The sequence below is a fragment of the Lissotriton helveticus genome, chromosome 3_1 (assembly GCF_964261635.1).
Source record: "Lissotriton helveticus chromosome 3_1, aLisHel1.1, whole genome shotgun sequence".
Taxonomy (NCBI): domain Eukaryota; kingdom Metazoa; phylum Chordata; class Amphibia; order Caudata; family Salamandridae; genus Lissotriton; species Lissotriton helveticus.
Genome location: NC_136061.1, coordinates 742671753 through 742695682, shown reverse-complemented (window position 1 = coordinate 742695682; position 23930 = coordinate 742671753). Strand labels below are relative to the sequence as shown.

The 23930-nt window shown below is 47.6% G+C and overlaps 1 protein-coding gene across 1 annotated transcript in view; it reads right to left on the bottom strand.

Annotated features, from left to right (window-relative positions):
* DKK3 (dickkopf Wnt signaling pathway inhibitor 3) overlaps positions 1–23930 on the bottom strand; it is a 264185-nt gene that overhangs the window by 115188 nt on the left and 125067 nt on the right. Inside the window, exon 5 of the mRNA XM_078680929.1 lies at positions 20427–20519. Within this exon, the coding sequence (XP_078537055.1) occupies positions 20427–20519 (93 nt within the window). The remainder of the gene's footprint in view (positions 1–20426; positions 20520–23930) is intronic.

The following is a 23930-nucleotide window of genomic DNA, read 5'->3' as shown; positions in this document are numbered from 1 at the left end:
TGGTCTGCCCTGTTCCCATGATGCACTGGGCCAGGGACAGACTAATTTGCATACAGCCAGGTTCTGAAACTGGGATGGTGCAATGAGCTAAAAAACGGTGTTGGATCTAGCCCTGATCTCTTGACTGGGTGAGAGTACTCTGCTTAATTCAGAGACTCTGTCCATCACCACCCCTTGTTGTAAATAATTTTGTCCACCCTAAGCGTGGAAGGGTATACTCAGATGTGAGTCCCTTGCTCATTGCACCATCAGGATTCAAGCAAGCCGGGCCGAAGACGGCTGGAATGCCAGAAACCGGTCCCCGGAAGCTTGTTTCCTTCCCAGTGTAAGAATTGGCTTTTGTAGTCTGGTCTGCCCTGTTCCCATGATGCACTGGGCCAGGGACAGACTAATTTGCATACAGCCAGGTTCTGAAACTGGGATGGTGCAATGAGCTAAAAAACGGTGTTGGATCTAGCCCTGATCTCTTGACTGGGTGAGAGTACTCTGCTTAATTCAGAGACTCTGTCCATCACCACCCCTTGTTGTAATTAATCCGAGACCCAGCAGCACTACAACCAAGTGCCACCCCAGTGTTGACTGCCCAGTGTTTAGGAGCCGACTCCTGTGAGCCAGTGTACCTGTCCATGACAAGTCTCTGCGACTCTGCTCTCCTGCCTGTCCACACCACACGACCTCGGCACCTTTGCTAATTGTCATCTGCCTTCGTCAGACTGCCCTGTAGTGCACAAACTTCAAATAAAAAAAATTAAAAAGCAATTTAAAGCAATCTTTACAATACAGGAGACCATCTCCTTTCAACGTGGGAAAACTCAAGGTCGTCATATCAGTACAGGAAAAATTATTTTTTTAACAAAACTGTGTACATTGTTATGATGAAATTTAAAACGTGGGCACGTCTTTCAAGATAGATCCCCACTCCCCTCTTTGACTCTGAAATTAACCAATAGACTTAGATTACACAAAAAGAATGTATCTGCAGGCAGGAAAGCGCCTCCAGCACTTTCCACTAACTTTTGTGTAGGCTGCCACCTCCACTAATTACTTTTTTATTGACGTGAGCTGCACTCCCCTGGTGAAGACTGTTTTTTCAAATGTCCATGCATCTTCTTTTCAGCCTGTGTTTTCTGTGCGTCTGTCCATGGTGGTCATTTGGCACTGTAGCCGATTTGCTTTTAGAACTGTCAGCGCTAAAATCTACACTTGTTAAAATTCAGCAGCCACTTGAAATACAAAGCTTCTCTTGCTACTTTTTCTTTCTATGCCTCCTCGGAAAGAAATGCAAACATCTGAATGAGACACGTTAGTATTAGATTCCTTACCTTAGAATATCCCCAGGCTTCAGACTGGATCCGGAAACTTTTGCGTAGCGGTACCCTTGCGCGTCGGTAGGCGTCGTCTGCGGCTCCGCGTCCGTCGTTGGCATCGTGGGCGCCGTGATGACGTCGTTGGAGTACTTAGATGCCGCCTCCACGTGCTGACGTCAGTTCTTCTTTTTTCCGCGCCAGCAAGCGCAGATCTGGAAAAAGCAGTAACCCTAGTCAATTTTTGACTAGCTTTTTGATCATTTCTCAAAGTCTTTCGACTCCGATTGGTGCCGTAGGGATGCCCGGCTTTAAGCACTGCGAGGATTGCGACCGCACAATGTGGGTCACGGATCCTCACCACCTGTGTTTAACTTGTCTAGGCGTCGATCACGACGACAAGGCCTGCTCCGACTGCCGGGCCCTCTCTTCGAAAGCCAGCCGGGAGCGGTCCCGCAGGCAACTCGAACTCCGGCAGTCGGTCCCGCGCCGCGAGAGGTCTCGGTCCCACGGGAGGTCGAGGGACAGGTCGCGGGCTCGGAGCCACCACAGCTCCGAGAGTAGGCCGCACTCCTCCGATTCGAAGTCGTCGTCAGGTAAGAAGCACAAGAAGTCCAAGAGGCGTCATCGCTCTGCGGACTCCCCCCGACGCTCGCGCGATGCGGCCGGGGGTTCGGGTGACACCGCCCACGCGGCTCCGTCGGAGTCGTGGGCGCCGCGTTCAGCTCCACACCCTCCGGTCCCTGGGCTCAACGCGACGCCGGAGGAGGTGCCTTCAGGCCCGGCGCCGCAGGGTACAGCAGCCCCGGCGCCACCGGCGCCTTCGGGCCCGGCGCCGCGGGACACCGTTAGACCTTCTTCGGGATCTGGATCGTCGCCGGTGGACCTTACGACCTCCCCGGCGTCGGACCATCAGGTGTCGCCTCCGGCGCCGTCCTCGGGCGGCGCCGTCCCTGATGCCCCCTTCATTCCTGTTCCGACGTCGGGACGGCCCCGATGGGGGCCGCTCCAGACGTCGTTTGGGGAGTTTCACTTCTATGAGCAGGCCCCATTAGTTGAGAACCCTGAGTTTCAGGAGATGGGTGATGAAGGGGATTGGGAGGGGTCTGAGGACCCTCTGACCCGAGAGTGTCAGTCTCATGAGGACTGGGCAGGAGACCTTGGGGAGGCCAGTGGCCTGGACTCCTCTCCAGACACTGGTTTTGTCTCCCCTCCTACCGTTGCTTCGGAGGAGGGGGCAACCTACAGTGTGGTGTTGATGAGGGCTGCCAAGGCCTTGGGCCTTGAGCTCCCCGTCGCGGCCGTGAGGACTAATCTCCTCACTGAGGTCCTTAAACCGCAGTCAAGCTCGGCCAAGCCTCTGCTGCCCTTTAATGAGGCCTTGACCGACGTTCTTCTGGGCAGTTGGTCCAAGCCCGCTACGGGTTCGCCCGTAGATAGGAACGTGGCCAGACGCCACCGCCCAGCACCCGACGACACATGTTTCCTGTCCACCCACCCTACCCCCGAGAGCCTGGTCATCCAGGCCTCCAATTCCCAGACCGCATTCCCATCGGCGCCGCCAGACAGGGAATCCAAGAGGTACGAGCAGTACGGCAATAAGATCTTCTCGTCCCTTAGTCTGGGACTGCGGTCTTCCAACACCGCATGCCTCTTGGGCCGCTACACCCACTCTCTGTGGGATACGGTTGCGGAAGTGCTGCCAGAGTGTCCGTTGGTGGTACGGGCCAAACTCGGCCAAGACCTTGTGGAGGGCCGGGATTCAGCCAAATATTCTATACGGTGTGGGCTGGATACCACCGACTCACTGGGTAGAGCGATGGCAACGACGTTGGCGGTCAGACGACACGCCTGGTTGAGGTCCGCCAACTTTTCGGCCGATGTCCAGAACACCTTGATGGACATGCCGTTTGATGGCCGTCGCCTCTTTGGCGACAAGGCAGACCATGCGCTTGAGCGCTTTAGGAACTCCAGGGCTACAGCCAAGTCCTTGGGCCTCTCGTCCCGCGCCAGCAATCGGCTGCCTTTCATTCCTTTCGTGGCCACGGAAGGGGTGTACCCACACGTGCTGCCAGCCACGCTCCGCTGGGTAATACCCAACACGGTGGCGGCCGTGGGAACCGCCGTCCCGGCGGTCGGGGACAACGGCGAGGTCAGTCCACACCTTCCCCCGCAGCATCCGCCTACAAACCCTCCTAGTCCGTGCTTTCAGGCCCATGTGATGCCAGTGGGGGGCAGGGTTCGCCATCACCACCTCCACTGGCGCACTGTCACTTCGGACAGGTGGGTGCCGCAGATCGTCCGAAGGGGCTACTCCCTCCCCTTCGAGGCGACTCCTCCAGCCATGCCACCACAGAACCACCGTGTATCGGGGGATCATTTGCGACTTCTGCAGGAGGAAGTTACGGCCCTCTTGGCCAAGGGGGCCATCGAGCGCGTTCCTGGGCCAGAAGTAGGGTGTGGTTGCTACTCCCACTACTTTCTGGTACCCAAGAAGGGCAAAGGGGGCATACGCCCTATCTTGGACCTAAGGAACGTCAACGGCTTCCTCCGGAAGAAGTTCAAGATGCTGACACTGGCTCAGGTCCTAGCTGCCCTGGACCCAGGAGACTGGATGGTAGCGTTGGACTTGCAGGATGCTTATTTCCACATCCCTGTCCTGCCGGCCCACCGGCGCTACCTGCGGTTCACGGTTGGCCACGAGCACTTTCAGTATACCGTGCTCCCCTTCGGCCTTACCAGCGCCCCACGGGTGTTCACAAAGGTGATGGCGGTGGTCGCAGCTCATCTGCGCAGGTTAGGGGTTTCAGTCTTCCCCTACCTCGACGACTGGTTGTTGAAGGCGGGCTCGCCCCAGACAGTCGTCAGCCACCTCCAGACTACGGCAGATCTCCTGCACCGGCTGGGGTTCTCCATCAATGTGCCGAAGTCACACCTGTGCCCCTCTCAGAAGCTCCTTTTCATTGGAGCGGTTCTCGACTCGGCGCGGTTTCGGGTTTATCCACCCGAACAGCGGGTCCGGGATGTTCAGGCTCTGATTCCCATCTTTCAGCCGTTATCCCGGGTCTCGGTCAGGTTGACGCTGCGGCTTCTGGGGCTGATGGCCTCCTGCATCCTACTGGTGCATCACGCCAGGTGGCGTATGCGGGCTCTGCAGTGGGACCTGAAGTTTCAGTGGGCCCAGCATCTAGGCAACCTATCCGACCACGTCCTGATCTCGGAGGGCACTGTGAGACAGCTGCAGTGGTGGCTCACGGACCGCGATTGGGTCAGCGGCAGATCCCTCTCCCTTCCCCAACCGAAGCACGTAGTTGTGACGGATGCGTCCCTCCAGGGCTGGGGAGGCCACATGGGAGAGGCGGAGATCAGAGGCCTCTGGTCTCCGGCGGAGGCCCAGCTCCACATCAACCTGTTGGAGTTACGGGCGATTCGTCTAGCACTGAAAGCATTCCTCCCCTCTGTCCGGGAGAGTGTAGTGCAGGTGTTCACAGACAACACCACCGCCATGTGGTACTGCAACAAACAGGGCGGGGTGGGGTCGTGGACCCTTTGCCAGGAGGCTCTGCGCCTCTGGCAATGGCTGGAACGCCAGGGCGTGACCCTGGTGGCTCAACATCTGGCAGGTTCTCTGAACTCCAGGGCGGACGAGCTCAGCCGTCGGTGCATGATGGATCACGAATGGCGTCTGAACTCGGACGTGGCGCAAGGCCTCTTTCAGCAATGGGGAGAGCCTTGGTTAGATCTATTCGCCACCGAAGAGAACGCGCAATGTCATCAGTTCTGCGCGTTGGAATTTCCAAGGCGGCACTCGCTCGGAGACGCTTTTCGTCGCGAGTGGAGTTGCGGTCTATTGTACGCCTTTCCGCCTATACCACTTCTACCCAGAGTGCTGAAGAAGATCAAGCGCGACCGGGCCCAAGTCATCCTTGTGGCTCCGGACTGGGCAAGAAGGTACTGGTATCCAGAGCTACTCAGTATGTCAGTCGATCCCCCGGTTCGTCTGCCTCTTCAGGAGGACCTTCTGTCGCAGCAGCAGGGGACGGTCCTCCACCCGAACCTGTCCAGTCTCCACCTCCATGCTTGGAGATTGAGCGGCGACAGTTGAGGCCATTTGACTTGCCTCCTGAAGTCTGTAACGTCATTCTGGCAGCCAGGCGTCCCTCCACAAAGTCGGTATACGCCTGCAGGTGGAACAGATTTGTGGCATTGTGCACAGCAAAGGCTGTGGATCCTCTTGCTGCCCCTCTCTCTGAGGTTCTCCTCTTCCTTCTTTCTCTTGCCCAGCAGGGCTCTGCTCTGGGCGCTATCAAAGGCTACCTTTCTGCCCTTTCAGCCTTTCGGAGGCTGCCTGATCAACCTTCTTTGTTCAAGTCCCGTAATGTAAATAGATTTCTAAAAGGCATCACACACACATTCCCTCCTGTTCCGTTTGTGATGCCTCAGTGGGACTTGAACCTGGTTCTTACGTTTCTGATGTGCGCTCCTTTTGAGCCACTTCACAACTGTCCTCTCCGCCTTCTTACTCTGAAGACAACATTCCTGGTTGCCATCACCTCTGCCAGGAGAGTGAGTGAGCTCCAGGCTCTTTCTTGTACTCCACCTTTCCTTTCTGTCCATCCGGACAAAGTGGTGTTGCGTACTAAGCCATCTTTCCTGCCCAAGGTTGTCACGGCCTTCCACATCGGGCAGTCTATCACCTTGCCAATCTTCTTCCCGCCACCGCATCCCTCTAAAGAGGAAGAGCGGCTCCACCGTCTGGACCCAAAACGTGCGCTCTCATTTTACGTGCAGAAGACGGCTGTAATGCCAGAAACCGGTCCTCGGAAGCTTGTTTCCGGTCCAGGGAAGGCATGGCTTGGCAGTTCGGGCTGGACTGTTCCCACGAGGCACAGGGTCAGACGGATTTGCATATAGCCATGTCTGAACTGGGGTGGCAGAGTGGGCTACAGAACGGTGATTGATTAAACCCAGATATTTTGACTGGGTGTGAGTGTTTGATTGGTTCAGATACTCCGTCCATCACCACCCCCTTTTGTACCGCTTTTGGCCGCCATAAGTGTGGCAGGGTATGCTCAGACGTGAGTCCCTTGCTCACTTTGCCACTGGATTCATGCAAGCCGGGCAGAAGACGGCTGTAATGCCAGAAACCGGTCCTCGGAAGCTTGTTTCCGGTCCAGGGAAGGCATGGCTTGGCAGTTCGGGCTGGACTGTTCCCATGAGTTACAGGGTCAGACTGATTTGCATATAGCCATGTCTGAACTGGGGTGGCAGAGTGGGCTAAAGAACGGTGATTGATTAAACCCAGATCTTTTGACTGGGTGTGAGTGTTTGATTGGTTCAGATACTCCGTCCATCACCACCCCCTTTTGTACCGCTCATTTTACTTGGATCGCACACGCCAGTTCCGGGTGGATGACCAACTCTCTGTTGGTTACGTGGGCGCAAAGAGGGGAAAGCGGTGCACAAGAGGACCATCTCCCGGTGGATCATCTTGTGTATCCAGGCATGCTACTCCTTGGCTAGAAAGGAGCCCCCTGTTGGCTTACGGGCTCACACATCTCCGGTCACCTTAAAGACCTCCACTGGCTACCCGTCAATAAGAGGATCACTTTCCGACTGCTTACCCACGCACACAAATCACTCTACGACATCGGACCAGATTGCCTCAACTCTCGACTGTCCTTCTACACCCCCTCCCGACAACTACGCTCTTCCAGCCAAGCCTTCGCCACTGTACCTCGCATCAACAAGACCACCATGGGAGGCAGATCCTTTTCATACCTGGCTGCTAAAACATGGAACTCACTCCCCGCTTACCTTCGCCTCACCCAGAACCACCTAGCGTTCAGAAAGCAGCTTAAAACGTGGATATTTGACAAATAATCCTCCTCCCCTTCCTAAGCGCCTTGAAACCCTCTGGGTATGTAGTGCGCTATACAAATTTTTTGACTTTTTTTTTTTTTTTTGACTTGACTCCACCCGAGCCACGGCGACTACAACTGCCCTGGGCCGGGGAGTGCCCTTACAAGACATCTGTCAGGCAGCTACGTGGGCCTCGCTGCACACGTTTGCACGACACTACTACCTCGACAGCCAAGTCCGGATGGATGGCTTCTTTGGGCGTTCTGTCCTCCAGGACTTTCTGGTGTGATTATTGGTTCGCAGACCCACCACCCGGGTTGGTATTGCTGGGGTATCTATTCTAAGGTAAGGAATCGAATACTAACGTGTCTCTTTCAGATGCACAAGTTACTACTTGTGTAACGATATATCTGTAAGAGACATTAGTTAGTATTAGATTCCTTACCGACCCACCCATCCTCCCCGTTCTGCGAACCGATATCTAGGGTTAGGGTTACCCCCTTTCAGGGCCCTAGTTTCAATGGCACCAGTGTTGGTTTTTAACATGGCTCTGCGTTTCTGGCGCGGAAAAGCTGTGTCTAAGAACTGACGTCAGCACGCGGAGGAGGCGTCTAAGTACTCCGACGACGTCATCACGGCGCCCACGACGCCGACGACGGACGCGGAGCTGCAGATGACGCCTACCGACGCGCAAGGGTACTGCTACGCAAAAGTTTCCGGATCCAGTCTGACGCCTGGGGATATTCTAAGGTAAGGAATCTAATACTAACTAATGTCTCTTACAGATATATCGTTACACAAGTAGTAACTTGTGCATTGAGTCTCTCAGGGGTGTCCAACATAGGTCTAGGAGAACCGGATCCATGCAAGATATTTAGCTATCCATGCGCTATGTAAACAAATGCAATTTGAAGTCATTTTATGTGGATGTCTTCTATTTGGATATCCTAAATATTTGGCAAGGGTCAGACCTCCTGGACCTACCTTGGATGCCCCTGTATTTTCTCGAAATATGATGGTAACAGTTATTATGAAGCGCACAGCATGTATAAGCAAGTAAATACAGTTACAAGTCCAATTGGTGCTCAAAGCGGAACGAGTAGGTTACCACTACTCGGTAAATGTCAAAAATGACTGAACGAAGACAATTATCCACCAAGCACTCGTCCTCAAATATAGTCTCTAGGGTCTCAATGTTCAAAATTCATTTATTCCAAATAATTCTTCATCAGATTTCTTCATCCAATATACGACAAATAGCAGCCAACACGTGTTTCGTCTGATCAGTATATGATATACAGACTTCTTCAGGGCTGTAATTAATACAGTAACCAAAAATTACAAGAAATACTAAATACTTGGCTCAGTATTCACAATACAATTCACCATAAAATTCACCGAATCCGTGCAAAAAGAGAAAGTAAATCTAAGAAGTGCCCGTCACCAAGAGTAAAGCTTGAAAGCCCAAAGTGTATCTATCATACTCAAGTACCCAAGTATGAGTACATTTATTTGAAATCATATATTTATCAATCACCTGCAATACCAGTTAGGACCCAGTCACCAACCACACCAGCAGGTTGGTCATCGTGCTAGTAATAATAATATTAAATCATCAGTAACTCACCATTACACTTAATGCTAATGGTTGTGATTCGTAATCCTCGTGGTAAAAAACAAATTCTTCAATCCAAAACAATCGTAGTAATAGTCTGTAAATAAAACTAGTATCTCTTAATATACAATTCGTTCATATAGTCACGCACAAGTGTCAAACTGAGGCTTAAATACACTTCACTATCTTCCTGCTCAATTGCTGTGTCCTCCAAGTAGGCCAGCATATAGCATAAGTATTGGCTAGTGATAAATATCACTCTCCCACAACCTTCTCTGTACTCAAAATTTATACAGTCTATGATTAAATAATAAACATTTACATCAATCATCATTAAATACCTTAATGTGTAAGTTGAATCGCCTTCCAATAATTTGATTCGTCTCAGAGTTATAAAGTCAGCGTGGTCTAAATCAGACCCTCGTAAATATTCCACAATCTCTCGTTGTCCACGTATCTATAGACCGAGATCAGTATATTACATTTATTAGTATACACTCTTGTGTCAATAGCGTCGTATATACGTCAGATCAGTATATTACATTTATTAGTATACACTCTTGTGTCAATAGCGTCGTATATACGTCGTATATACGACGCTATTGACACAAGAGTGTATACTAATAAATGTAATATACTGATCTCGGTCTATAGATACGTGGACAACGAGAGATTGTGGAATATTTACGAGGGTCTGATTTAGACCACGCTGACTTTATAACTCTGAGACGAATCAAATTATTGGAAGGCGATTCAACTTACACATTAAGGTATTTAATGATGATTGATGTAAATGTTTATTATTTAATCATAGACTGTATAAATTTTGAGTACAGAGAAGGTTGTGGGAGAGTGATATTTATCACTAGCCAATACTTATGCTATATGCTGGCCTACTTGGAGGACACAGCAATTGAGCAGGAAGATAGTGAAGTGTATTTAAGCCTCAGTTTGACACTTGTGCGTGACTATATGAACAAATTGTATATTAAGAGATACTAGTTTTATTTACAGACTATTACTACGATTGTTTTGGATTGAAGAATTTGTTTTTTACCACGAGGATTACGAATCACAACCATTAGCATTAAGTGTAATGGTGAGTTACTGATGATTTAATATTATTATTACTAGCACGATGACCAACCTGCTGGTGTGGTTGGTGACTGGGTCCTAACTGGTATTGCAGGTGATTGATAAATATATGATTTCAAATAAATGTACTCATACTTGGGTACTTGAGTATGGTAGATACACTTTGGGCTTTCAAGCTTTACTCTTGGTGACGGGCACTTCTTAGATTTACTTTCTCTTTTTGCACGGATTCGGTGAATTTTATGGTGAATTGTATTGTGAATACTGAGCCAAGTATTTAGTATTTCTTGTAATTTTTGGTTACTGTATTAATTACAGCCCTGAAGAAGTCTGTATATCATATACTGATCAGACGAAACACGTGTTGGCTGGTATTTGTCGTATATTGGATGAAGAAATCTGATGAAGAATTATTTGGAATAAATGAATTTTGAACATTGAGACCCTAGAGACTATATTTGAGGACGAGTGCTTGGTGGATAATTGTCTTCCCCTGTATTTTCTACAGTGCATTGTCTGCCTTTCCGTCATAACGCAGTCTTACAGTGGTGCTTGTCATTGCTAAGGTGCAAAGGATTAAAAAATACACAATGTAGCTATTTTGAAAACAACTGACTAAGGATGCTATGGTTTGCTACCAAGTTAGTAATAGGTCAGTTCAAATACGCCAGCCACCATTGACTGTAATATTTATAAGAAAGAGATACTTTCTCCAGCATGTGTGTGTTCTTGGCACCACATTGCCAGTGCAGCCCATGCCATTGACAGGAAGTGTGGGTGGGCATATTTATGATATAGATTCACAGTGGCTGAAAGTATTGATAATGTGGTCATAATAGTAAGAAGCATATCAGTAAGATTAATTTTATTGACATCATATTTGATTTAAAAAAATTAAAAAACATGTGACAATTTTTTAGAAAAGCTGTTTTTTCAAAATCCTGACTATAATGCCCTGGGTTGCATGGGTGAGGCTGACTTATGTGTTAGTTAGCTTGGCTGGGCTTTCGGATGCCTAATTTCTTGGATGACCCCATAAGGGACAGGATTCAATATTTAAGTGTATGCCTCAGATTAGCCCTGTTTGAGGTTGCACCATTGTTGTTTTAACACGAGACAGAGTGTAGTAGATTGTTTGATGGAAGTACAACTCTAAAGATGATTTTGAAAATTTTAAAAATCTGTGATCCTGCTGTTTTAAATGAAAGGTTATATTAAACATAAAACGATGTGAGCAACATTGTAAGAATCAGACCACCTCATAAGAGCTGCTATGTCATGTATGTTGGTTTATGGTACAATGAAATTGCATGATATGTTATGTTGTTAAATATTATGGTATGCCATGTTTTTCTATGTGTTACTTTTATATTGTGTTATGTTACTGGGCTATGATACGGCATACCAATGCTAATTTAAAGAGCGCTGCAGGCAGATAGAGGTCTACTTAAGTGCACTAAGACACACGAGGAAAGGGGGTGGGCACAAGAAGGTTTATACAGTCAGCTCCCTTGCGTGGGTGAAGGGCACCATCCAGCAGTTTTCCAGCTGCATCCCCTCAGTATTTGTGGGCAGTACCGGCTCCTATGAGGCATATTTCCACCTGAGCAGCAAGTGAATTCAGAACCTCTTTTCATTCTTCCTCTTTGGGGGTTCTGTATTTCTCTTCTCAGGGAGAGGTGGTGGGATGTTTACAGTGTCTGGCAGCCCACAGTTGCGCAGGCTGCTTTCCAAATGAAGCTTGGTGGGAGGTAGGCTCAGCCTGACCTGTTTCCTCTCTCCTGATGTCCTGCTTCCAATTGGGTGATGGGCCTCGACCAGCCCCGGCACAGCAGCTAGATCGGACCCTTGTACACATGATTGCTCTGGCTCGGCTCTTCTTTGTCGGATCCTCGACACAAAAATGAGCCAGACTTCCATGTGGCCTCCGTCTGCCACCCACGCTCTCCCCTTAGGTGCCAAACATTACAGATAAAGCAGTGTATTTCGCCTCTACAGTAGACATTTTTCTGTGATTCATACAGCAACTTTATCAAAATATATTTTGCAGCAAGATAAAGGTAACCAGCTTGTTCCATTATGCCTGGATTTAAGAAGTTACCATATTGTGCAGTGACCTTGATGGAAAACGTGCAAAAGAAAGTCATACATATTTAGTGGTGCTTCTCTGGTCTATCTTCTATGTTCTCTGTAAGAATGTGGGTATGACTGGGTATCCCAATGCGGGTATGACTGGGTATCCCAATGCACTGTAAGGTCATCATTTGCTATGTTTTAAAAGTTAATACATTTGAATGTACAATGAAAAATATGTTGTATAATGCACCACTTTTGCCATTTAAAAAAAAACATTATTGCAAAAGGCAGGCTGGCTTGCTACGTACCATAGAGAGACCGGTCTGACAAAATATGCCAGGGCTGCTTTGGGTTCCCAGTCCGGCCCTGGCCTGGGAGCTACTGACTGGGTCCAGAGCATGGGGGGCCCCCTCCATGTACTTTGCAGGGGGGCCCCCTCAATGTTCGTTACGCCACTGGCTGTAGAAGCAGCAGAAGCAGAGCGGGAGCGCGAGACTCTGAGGAAACCGCTCCGAAAACGCCCTAACCGCCCCAGCTGTCTACACGCCGAACTCCCTGCATTGGGGCCCGCATCGGCTCTCCAACACCCGCGAGCTGCCCTCCCAAGCTGCAAGGGGTACTTCAACGCGGCGGGAGCCGCAAGCCACGTTATCACCTCGGCTGAAGCTGCAAGTGTCACTGCAGCGCCGGAGCTGGCAGGAGCTACAGGAGGCTACAAAATACAGCTGGGAGCCGTAGCCGGAGAGCCAGTCCGTTATTTCACCAAGCAGAGAGAGCAGCAGCAGCCTTTGCCGCACCCCACAGCCACGCCACGCTAAGTGCCGAGGCCCCCCCTGGAGGAGGAGGAAGCGGCAAGGAGACCGGGGTGTGCGGCGAGCGGCGGCGGACGGACAAACGAGAGAGCCTGTAAGCACTGTGACCCCCGGTGAGTTGCGAACCGCGGAGGTCCGAGAGCAGTGTATAGAGGACTGCCATTGCCCGGCTGCAGCCCCGGGCGATTCTATCGCCTGCAGCTCAGTTTGGCGTAGGCGGGGAGCCCGGAAGTGACCCGGTGCAGGACAGCTCTCAGAGCTGTTAATCGCAGTGCTCTGGTTGATTAATTTTAGAAACGAGGGTCTTCTACACAAATGTTACCAATGGATTGACTGTCCAACTGATCGTAGTGGCCACAATCCTTTAGAGCAGTAGAGGGTGCAGAGAGCTGTACGCCAGACCAAGTGACTTAACTGCGGACTGCGGAGTGTGTGCTCAGTCGCATCCTTGCTCATCCAAGTCCTGGCCAGGATCGGCCGCAGGTCCGGTGGTTCGGAGCAGTGTGGATACCGGGGGATTTGTTGGCTCCGTTGCTGGTAACCATAAAGTGCTTCTCCTGGGCTGTTACCGGCCTGTCATCTGGTGGCTTGTAGTGGCTCGTGGTACCTACAGCTCTGGTTTTAACACTCTTGTGCCGCCACAGCTTCCGGAGGGCACTAGGGGGGCACCAACGAGCTGCAACACTCGCGGAATTGCAATGGAGTCTTCTAAGCCGCTTAGGACACTGCCCAAGAGAAAGGGCACAGTCTTACGTATTGTCTCCCCAGAGGCCAACCAACAGCAGTTGCCCGCACACCAAACTGGTGGCTTATTGTCGCAACCTCGGATTAGCGACTTCTTTGACACTGCTCCTCAAACAGGATCTCAGACAGGCCCTTCCTCCATCGCAACATCCCAGCAGGATACCGAAACAAACGCGGACACCTTAAGCCATGGTAAATACTCTGATTCTTGCCCTGCTCACCTCGAAAGTTTACTTCTGGAATATTCTCACTCATCACCGCCTAATGCTCAGGATTCATCTGAGCACCTCCAGTTAAGTCCACTCTCCCGGGATGTTGAAATAATGTCACAGATTACCACCACAGCTTCTCCAAGTGCATCTCTTACGGGCTTGGGTTTGGGGAACCTAACAGCCTTAGACTTGGACTCAAACTCGACAACTCTTACTGCAAACACCACCACAATAAACTCTGCGCCCAAGCTACAAATCCAAGTACAAGTTCACGGAGAAGTGCCATCCACCCCTCCAATATACGAAGACAACCGTAATGAGGTAGATATGACTTCTATGTCTATACCACAATGCACCCCAAGTCCGGATCCCCTCCAAATCACTCAGAAGGTCTTTCAATCGCTAAAAAATAGCCTAAAGTTTGAAAGCCCCCTGTCATCTAAGAGATTTCTGGCCTCTCTAGAAGCCCAAATTGAAGACTCTCTTGCTTATACACCGGGCCTTAGCTTACATCCCAACTCCTCCAGTATTATGCAAGATGACCAAGAACTACCTGTGTTTGTCTCCCAGGGATCTATAAACTCTATTTCGGTCTCGCTGACATCACTCCACGTAAAGCAAGATGCAATTGCTACAGCTTTGCTTTGGCAATCTCAGAAAATGGAACTCCAGGTTGACCTAATTCAAACTTTGGCCTCAACATTGTCCGACCTAGGCTCCAGATTAAGCTCTCTGGAAAGGTCTGCAGGGCTACAGGATAAAATGAACACCTGTCCCTGCTCTCCAATAATAAATAAACTTTCCGTCCTCCCAGAAATCTTGGGAGCATTATTGGACAGCATGAAGAACAACATCAACGGAAACGGATTAGTGAATCTCCCCCAAGACCTCCAAACCTCACCCTCTCTCGAGGAGCCCTTAGACGCTGAAACATTAGCTGGCTCTCCATCTGGGAGAAAGCCTACCTCCCCGCCTCTCAAATCTGACCCCAACAGCTTGGTCTGTCTGTCTTGGGGGACCAGCCCAGGCAACCTTCAAGAAGGGCCGGAACGCCTTGACCTGAGTAGCCCAGCATCGACGAATCCAGCGATGAAGTGGCCCAACCTCACTAATACAATCCAGGAAATCACGGCTCACACTTCATCGAACCTCCCAACGAAACCTCCCCTGTCGAGGAGGGAGAGAAAGAAATTGAAAAAACAAACTAAGAAACAACGTTTAACAAAAAGAAGAGCGGGTTTTGACGGGCCAGCAGCTCCTAGCACCTCAGATACTAAATCTAAAGGCCTTCCTTATTTTCCAATTTTCAGTCTGGCTTTTAAACCCAAGACGAAAACCACCGGGACAAGCAGGACCCAGGCTGGCATCAATGATACCTTAGGAAAAACAGGACCACCGACACAGGATCTTCCTGTGGGTATACCTCCGGCTCTGCAAGTGACTGAACTTCAAACTATAACGGCAACGTTTGGATCCCTGCCAAACAAAATCAACGATACACCTTTCTACGACTCTGGCCTTGGGAGCGTGAACACAACTGCACAGCCAAAGCCAGTTACGCAAGAAGCTCGGAGCGGCCAAACTAATGGCCAGGCCCTGGTAAATGTCGGGACAGGAGACCCTCAAGCCGTCCCAGAGGAAGTAGCGATGGGCTGCTCCACGTGCCATCTACCTGAGCCAACAACTAACATCTGCTGGGACTGGGCTATACAAAAGCAGAGGCTTCACCAGCCCCAACTTAATTATGTCCCGGGAGCACAAAATCTCCAGGAGATGACTAACCATTTATCAGGCGCACAACCGCAACAACTGGAGGGGCACGTACCCTCAAGTAAACCAGCCAGGAGTCTGAACCATGAAAGCCCGGTAAAGGAGGCTGAGCTTGTCTTCCTTCCTCAATATGCCCATAAGGGCCCACATGACATCCTCAACAGAAATAATCTACTTCGGCTATTCAAGAACATTCCAGCACTGTCCGGGATCAATTCCTCAGACCTTACCTTGGTCAAGTTCTCTACAATTCAAGGCAAAGGGGGTTCAGAGGCAACCGTGACAACGTGGTCCCAGGAGACCACAAGGGATGCAATTCTAGGCGAAGCAGGCACATTTGAAAACTGGGGAATTGAAATATGGGTACCAACTCAACAAAAATATCCTCATGTCCTCCTTCCATCGTACCCAGTAAGGAAGCACATTAGCGTGCTGAAAGGGTCCCGAGGTGCAACCCATGCTTGGCTCCCAGAAGCGACGAAAGCGGACAACTTTATAAACATCTCATGTAACAGCAATCACCGTCTGGTGAGCTGCAAAATGAGTCACTCTGCCCTTGCTGCCGACGCATACCACGGGCCCCCCCACCCAGAGCCTTCAAGCGCCTCTGCCCGGAAGTGTTCCTCCTAACGGGGAAGTCTTATGGTTGGAACATAATCTCACAATCACGTCCTGGAATGTGGCTGGGCTAAAGTCAACATTTGCTTCTAAATCAGCCGTGGAGTACCTGAATAAAAGCGATATCATCTGCTTACAGGAGACGTGGTCTCTAGCTCCAACACCACTTCTCGGCTATTATGAACTTTTTCAACCAGCTGCTCAGGCCAAATCACACGGAAGACCCTCAGGGGGCCTCTCTATTTACATCAAACACAGATGCAAGATAACGGTGACCCCTATTCTTCGGAAAACAATGACATGCCAGACAGTATTAATTAATGGCCTATTACCTTTAGGGAGGGCCCTACCCATGCTTCTAATCAACTGCTACCATAACCCAATGAAAACCATAAAAACAACTGCCACAGACCGATTGATTAAGCAGCTGGCAGACCTGTTATTGGAATTTGCATCAGCAGAAGTCCTGCTAATTGGGGATTTTAACATCAAAGGTCTGGTTACCAATGTGGGTCCGGCCCTCAGAAGCAAAGAACAAGAAGCTATGATTACATTCTTAACCAATCACAACCTATGCTCCGCAAAACAAATTAGATTAGAACAGAATCCCGGGTCTCACTTTCCACCAACCTTTAAAAACATCTCCACAATCGATTATATCTTCCTTTCACCGTTTCTAGGAAATAAGCTAACTAAGATGGAAATTCCCCTCCGACACGAGAGTGACCATAACCCTTTAACGGTAACAATGGAATTGCTTGTGCCAGCCGCTGCGGAAATAACAGTTGTGGGGCACTCGACGCTGGCTCAACTCCATACTCTAGTCAGAAAAATCAAATGGGACTCAACAGGCTCTGATAAGGTGAGCACTTGGCTTTCAGGAGAGACTCCTAATTTAATGCTCAGTTCTCCAACGGACTTACATCTTTGGTGGGACAGCGCTATCAGAAAACTGCAAAATCTTTTAACGGGACCTGAGCCCCAACAAAAATCTTACGAGCTACGCCCAAAGGGGATTTATGACCCAGAGTTAATCACCAAAAGAAAAGCCCTAAGGAGGGCTGTGCGTTTGCACAAATTGAATGGCACGGCGCTCTCGGCCCACAACATGGCATCACTGCGTAAGTCCTTCAGGAAATCAGTATGGGCCGCAAAGAGATTAAAAGAACAAAAAGAGTGGATAAAAATATTCGCCCTATTAAACGGCAAGAATTCATCCCAGTTCTGGAACTATATGAACAAGCTCCGCTCGTCGAATAACAACAGAGGGAACGCAGTTCGCGAAGAAGTCTGGGCCCAGCACGTAATCCAACTATACGGCAGTGTCAAGCCGGATCCCGTGGTGACTGATTTAAGAGAGAAAGTCGATCTAACGATGACCGAACGCCGTGAGTTGACCTCTGTAGCCGAAGTCTCCAAATTTCTGAAGGCAATGAAAAACGACGGGGCTCCTGGGCCCAACGGCCTTCCTGCAGGGGTATTTAAATGTGCACTGGAGGAGTGGGCCGAACTTCTTGCCCCACTATTTAACAATGTGTTTGTGACCAGCCAGCTACCAGACTCTTGGCTTGGCTCGATCTTATGCCCCATCTTTAAGAAGGGAAACCCCATGCTTCCAGCAAACTATCGCCTTATCGCCCTATTAGATCTTGAGGCGAAGGCATACGCCCGGTGTCTTCTTAAGCTCTTAGAAGATTGGGTAGCAGAAAATAATATTCTACCTTATTTTCAAACAGGATTTCGCTCCTCAGCATCCACCATAGATAATATTACAACACTTGCTTTTTTGAGTCATCAGTCAGCACAAAAAAACCACCTTCCACTATATTGCTGCTTCATCGACTACAGTGCAGCCTTCGACAAAGTGTCTCGTGACACTCTATGGAGGAAACTGGATAAATGGGGGATTCCACAGAACCTGCTAGGAGCCCTTATCTCTCTGCACAAGAACACCTGGGTGCGAATTAAAATTGGCCCTAAGACAGTCTCCAGAAAAATTGCCACCGGAGACGGTTTGAAGCAGGGCTGTGTTCTCGCCCCGCTTTTGTTCAATCTTTATACTGCCGACTTGGGAACATACCTGAAGAAAAGCAATCTACTTCCGCCAAAGTTGGGTCCTGCAAAATGGGATCTGCATATTTTACAATATGCAGACGACATTGTCATAATGGACCACACAAAAACGGGGCTTCAACGAGCATTAAGCAAGCTTCATATATATAATATGGCCAACGCACTAAAAATCAATGAAGAAAAGACCAAGGTGATGATATTCGGCAGATGCAAGAACAAGAGAAGTGCAAGGTGGCACATTGGGCCTGCAACGATCAACTCAACAGCAAAATATAATTACTTGGGAGTTTGGTTCTGCGAGACTTCAAGATCAACAGCTCATTTAGTAGCTATGAAAAAGAGAGCAGGCGCAATATCATACTCCTTGACTCGACTGAATCAGTCTCTGAGCAGCCCTTCAGCAGAACCGATCTTGAAAGTGATTAAAGCCACATTACTCCCCGCTATAAACTATGGGCATCAGGCCTTTCCCGGTGCATGCTCTGCCAGTCTTGACCACGCCCAAGTTTCCATTTACAAAAAAATCTTTTGTCTCCCGAAATTCATTCAGAGGGCAAGACTACGTCTGGAATTGGGCCTACAAAGACAATCCATCTACTGTGAGGCTGACATTTTGAAATACTTTATAAGGTCACTAAAAGCAGCAGATACCACCCTAAAATTCTGCCTAAAAGAGATCTTTACCATCCCTAGAAATCCGTGGAATCGTCAGATTACAAAGGCCATCAAAACATTAGAGATTGACAGCTCCCTGCTAACTTCAGACACAATCCCATACTCAGTGTGGAAAAAAGTCATCAACAAGCAGGTGAAACTAATCTCCCATCGGATGGACCTAAAGGCTTTAAATACTCCAACTGTACTGCTTCCTCTGAATGTTTCATATAAGCCTGAGGCACCGCAATTTTACTTATTGGCTAATCTGAACGCAGTTGCACGGATAAATATAATGTTTTTGCGCCTCTTAGGCCTGTGCTCAACGGCCTCTCACAGATGGGCCCCTTTAATGGAGGGGGGGGGGGCTGCAGACTGTGCTCATACCATAAAGAATCATGGCCGCACCTTTTGTGTTGTTGCCCTGCCATGGATGCCCCCAGAAGGCATTTATTAAAACCTCTATTTCTAAAATGGGGCACCAGGTCATGCTGGGAGGCTACATCTCTGTGTTTTACCTCTACAGACATTCAAGCGCTTGCCAGGGTCGGAAAGTTTGTGAGACTCTTGGCTAACTTCTTATTACCCTCCCCGGCTCCGGCGCTTCCTGCCCCTCCCATCCAAAAACTTATTACTGACTTTTTTTGTCCGCTGGTTTAGCACCTCCTGTCTTAATCTTTTTTTCTTGTATTTTAAAAGCAACCTAACATTGGTAGTAATAAGACTGTTTTTAAATGCACAGATCTTTCCTTTTGAAAAATGACAGTGTATCTCTCCAGTTTCGTCTTTTTGATGTGATAATTGTGCCAATATGGATTCTTTATAGCAATGGTTTTAAATAACTATGCTAAACAAATAAACTAAACTAAAAAAAAACTCAACACTGGCTGTGTGGTATATGTGGAAGGCTTTGTGAGTGATGGAATGTGTGGATAGAATGGAATGAGTGAGTTGAAAGTTATAGTTTTAATGTGGGGCTGTTTGGTGTTCACTGGCTGGAGGTCGTTTGCTTTCCCAGCTCCGCTCTCTCTTGCTGCTCCTTACCTGGGGATCTTGGAATCAAATCTTCTTTGTTCTACTTATGAGAAGAGACCTTCCTCCTTCCAACATACATAATGTTTATCGACCAATCATCAGACATTACACTTCACAGTAAAGAGTTTCCCTTCATCGCACATTGATTGTCTTTGTAGTTGAACAAATGGTTCAGATGGAAGTGTTAAAGTAACGTATCAATCAGAGCGTTGATCAAATATGATCATACGTCTAAAAATCCTAAAACGGTATTCACTCAGATTTGTACTGTAAGGCTCACTAAAACTGTATTACATGATGGTGAAAATGCCAAAAGGCTTTTGGACTCAATGTTCTGTGACACATACACCCAGAGGGCGCTGATGGAGTTAACAAACTAATGATGGTACACAAAAAATAAAAGGTGCAAAACATTTACTTCACCAAAATACATACATTTAAGAAATAAAACTCGTTCAGAAGAATAATTTTGACACGAGCCCTACCTTTTTCCCTATCGTAAGCCCCATAAGGAATGAATGTCAACGTTCACTGCACTATAAAAATATACAATTACCTTTTCTTGAGATTTGCAGGTAATGCATTTGTACTCAAACGTCGAAATTTGGCAATATTTCCTTGATCCGCAATCTTCATCAATTAAACACTCCTAAAAGAAACACAGACACAGTGGTTCACTTTGTGTACTTGATATTGTATGTTTCACAGGCACACATTTAAACATAAGTATGTTTCCTGTAGACCCAACCTAATGTAGTCCTCATTCCATTTGAGAATATTGTAAATAAATGGGGTGGGCATAACTCGTGTAATTTTCAGTAGCGTAAATTAATGGAATTACCTAAGATTTCTACAAGATAACACTTGAATTACACAAGAAGAGCAATTCTGAATTTAGCACTATTTCCTAGCACAAAAATGACCAGCGCAAAAATAATGTTTTCTCTAAGAAATAGTGCACAATGCGATAGAACACAGATAGCGAGCACGAGCACCCTCTTGCGCTTGCCAAATGTGCTCTTGGGGTAGGATGTTCTCCCAATTAACTATCGACATTTAGCGCTATTTTCCAAAGCGCATGCGAGGATGTATATTAAATAAGAAAAAATGCAAAATGCAGCAGAACACAAAAAGCTCACTAACAGCCAGATTCATCAAGCCAAAATCGGCTCGCAAAGGGCCAGATTCTGAGAATCTGTCCCTTTGCGAGCGCTATTTTTGCATTTGGGATTTATCATCCCAAATGCAAAAATCGCAATCCTAGAAATCGCTAAATTGCAAATAATTGCATTTAAGGAATCTCAATTTGAGATTCCTTAAATGCAATTCATGAACAAATTTAAAATTGCAAATTCGCAATCTGGGGCCGCTATCGACTGCAAAGTCTAACTACGTGGTAAATAGCGAAAACTTAGAAAAATGCACTTTAGTGCATTTTTCTAAGTTGTATGCTACACACACATACGCAACACCAGTGTACATTACCATTTATGGGGTGCTACAGGGTGTCCTTTGGACACACTGGCACCCTTGAAATCGCTTCCTTATTTGCGATTCGCTATTTGCTAATCGCAAATAAGGAATGACTCCCCATTCATTCCTATGGGCCTCTAACCCTATAGGAATTAATGGGACAACCATTCCTTATTTGTGATTAGCAATTAGCCAATCGCAAATAAGGAAGCAGTAGAAATCGCAAAAAATATTGCAATTTCTACATGCATCCCGTTTTGCGAGTCTTTAATAGCGATTCCTTAAAAATCGCTATTAAGGACTCGCAAAACAGGACTTTGATGAATCTGGGGGTAAGGGCCAGATGTAGGTAAATCTGATTTGCCGACTCTAGAATACCGAATTTTACCGATTCGGTATTCTAGATTCGGTAAATCAGATGTAGGTAAAAATTCGGTAATTTTTACCGAATCTGTATGATTTGGTAATTACCTAATCGGTAAATACCGATTCGGTAAAATTACCGATTTTGCAAGGGGAACAGGGTGTCACTTTGACACCCTGTTGCACCCCTGATTTTGGCTTGTGTGCCACATGGCACAGGTGTACATGCACAGATGTGCATGTATACAGGAATTCGTTATTTACCATGCAATAGTATTACATGGTAAATAACGAATCGGTAATGGCCTGTGGCATTGTTTGAAGTGCCACCTACATCTGGATTTACCGATTCGGTAAATTTACCGATTCGGTATTTTACAGAATCTGTAAATTTACCGAATCGGTAAATATACCGATTCTGTAAATATAAGGCCCCCTACATGTCAAACACCAAATACCTATCGGTAACCCGGTATTTGGTGTCCTACATCTGGCCCTAAATGTGCTCTCGCACTACAATTCCCCCCAAATTACTCTTAATTACATGAGCAGAAGTAATCACATAATTATTGGTAATTCTGCGCCACAGAGTAATGGGGAATCACCAAAATTACTCTGGCGCAATTGAAATTCTGCCCAGGCCTAATTGTAAAATCTGTACATAATATAGGATTACACAATAACCCAAACCCCTGCACTAATGTCTCTATCGGGTGTTTTCCAACGGTTTTCACGTTTAATTACAATACGAAAAGGGACAGTTGTATTTCCACTAACATGTTCTCCTAATAAGTCACCCTCCTTTAACTCGCAGCTTGATGGACCAAGACCACCTTGTAGTCATCACACAACATATATTGTTTCATTGTTCTAGTTACGCGCCGGCACTTCATCATTAGCCACACTGCTTCGTCTTAGGGTCAATAACCTCTACTGTAAACTCAAGGCACATGCTCAGCGAGAGCTCGTGGGAGGGTACTCTTTTTTCTATTAAAAAACAGTCCATTTAACAACCATTGCCAAAGTCAATAGGTCGGGGTTAATAGTGCTAGCAAGACATATGGGAGGGAGAAAGCAGGTACAGGAGAGGACTATAGTGGTAGTTTCTGATCTGGTGCAATTCAATGTAAGCATTCGCTTCGAGGCAGAAAGATGCACCCAGACATCCAATGGCATCAGCTGAGAGATAAACACCTCACTGATCTGAACCAGGTTTGCTGTTTAGGGAGCTAGTGCATCATAATCAAATAAGTGCACAGTCTTTGAAATTGCAGCTTTAATTGACGAATATTCATGCTCACAAATAAATCCTACTTCACAATTGACATCCTCGCTACACCACTGAGATTCAAAGCACTTCTCCAGGAGTTTTCTCTTTCTCTTCCTTGTCCCGCTTCTCTCTATGTGTATCTCCCGTGGCAAGATAAGGACATCCGGCTCTTAGAGGTATGAGAAATTGGAGGACGTAGGAGCCAGGCAAGGGGCAGAGAGTTAAAGAGAATGGTGTAGCAACAGAGATGGAGAAGTGGGAGACAGGAGTTAGAGACAGATATGAGGTAGGGAGAGATGTAAGTTTAAGGAGAATAGTTAAGTAGCCAGCAAGAATTTTACAAAAAAGAAAGGAAAAAGGAAGGCAAGCTTTGGGGTGAGGCAGAAAGAGATGAAGTTTGGGAGAACAAATGTAGGGAGATGGCTGAGATACAGAGATGTAAAGTAGAAAGAGTGTTTAGAAAGAGGGAGAGGCAGAAGTAGACAGATAGAGGGATAGGGTAGTGACAGAAGTATAGAGGGAAGCAACAACAAGGTAGAAAGAGTGGTGAGATAGAGAGAGGGAAAAATGAGAACCGAGGTACTGAAAGACACGTTAGGTAAAGTGAGTAGTGAGGCAAGAGGAAGGTAGCGACTTGGGTGTATAGGGTAGAAGGAAAAATGAAGTGCACAAAGAAAAGATGTGAAGAAGAGAAACCAATGAGGTTAAAAAAAGAGAGAGGTGGGTGGAAGAACATGTAAAAATAGAGATACAAGCAGAGTAGATATGGATATAGATAGAAGAGGTGATGTGAGGTAAAGAGAGAGGCATGGAGCACGAAAATAGATGAAGCAGCGACAGATATTTGAGAGTGGCTGACAGCGGTGACATAAAGGTATTCAGAAAAAGGTGCCCTTGGGGATGTGAGGTTGTGAGAAAGGCAAGGATTCAATGATTGGTGACACAAAGAGAGGA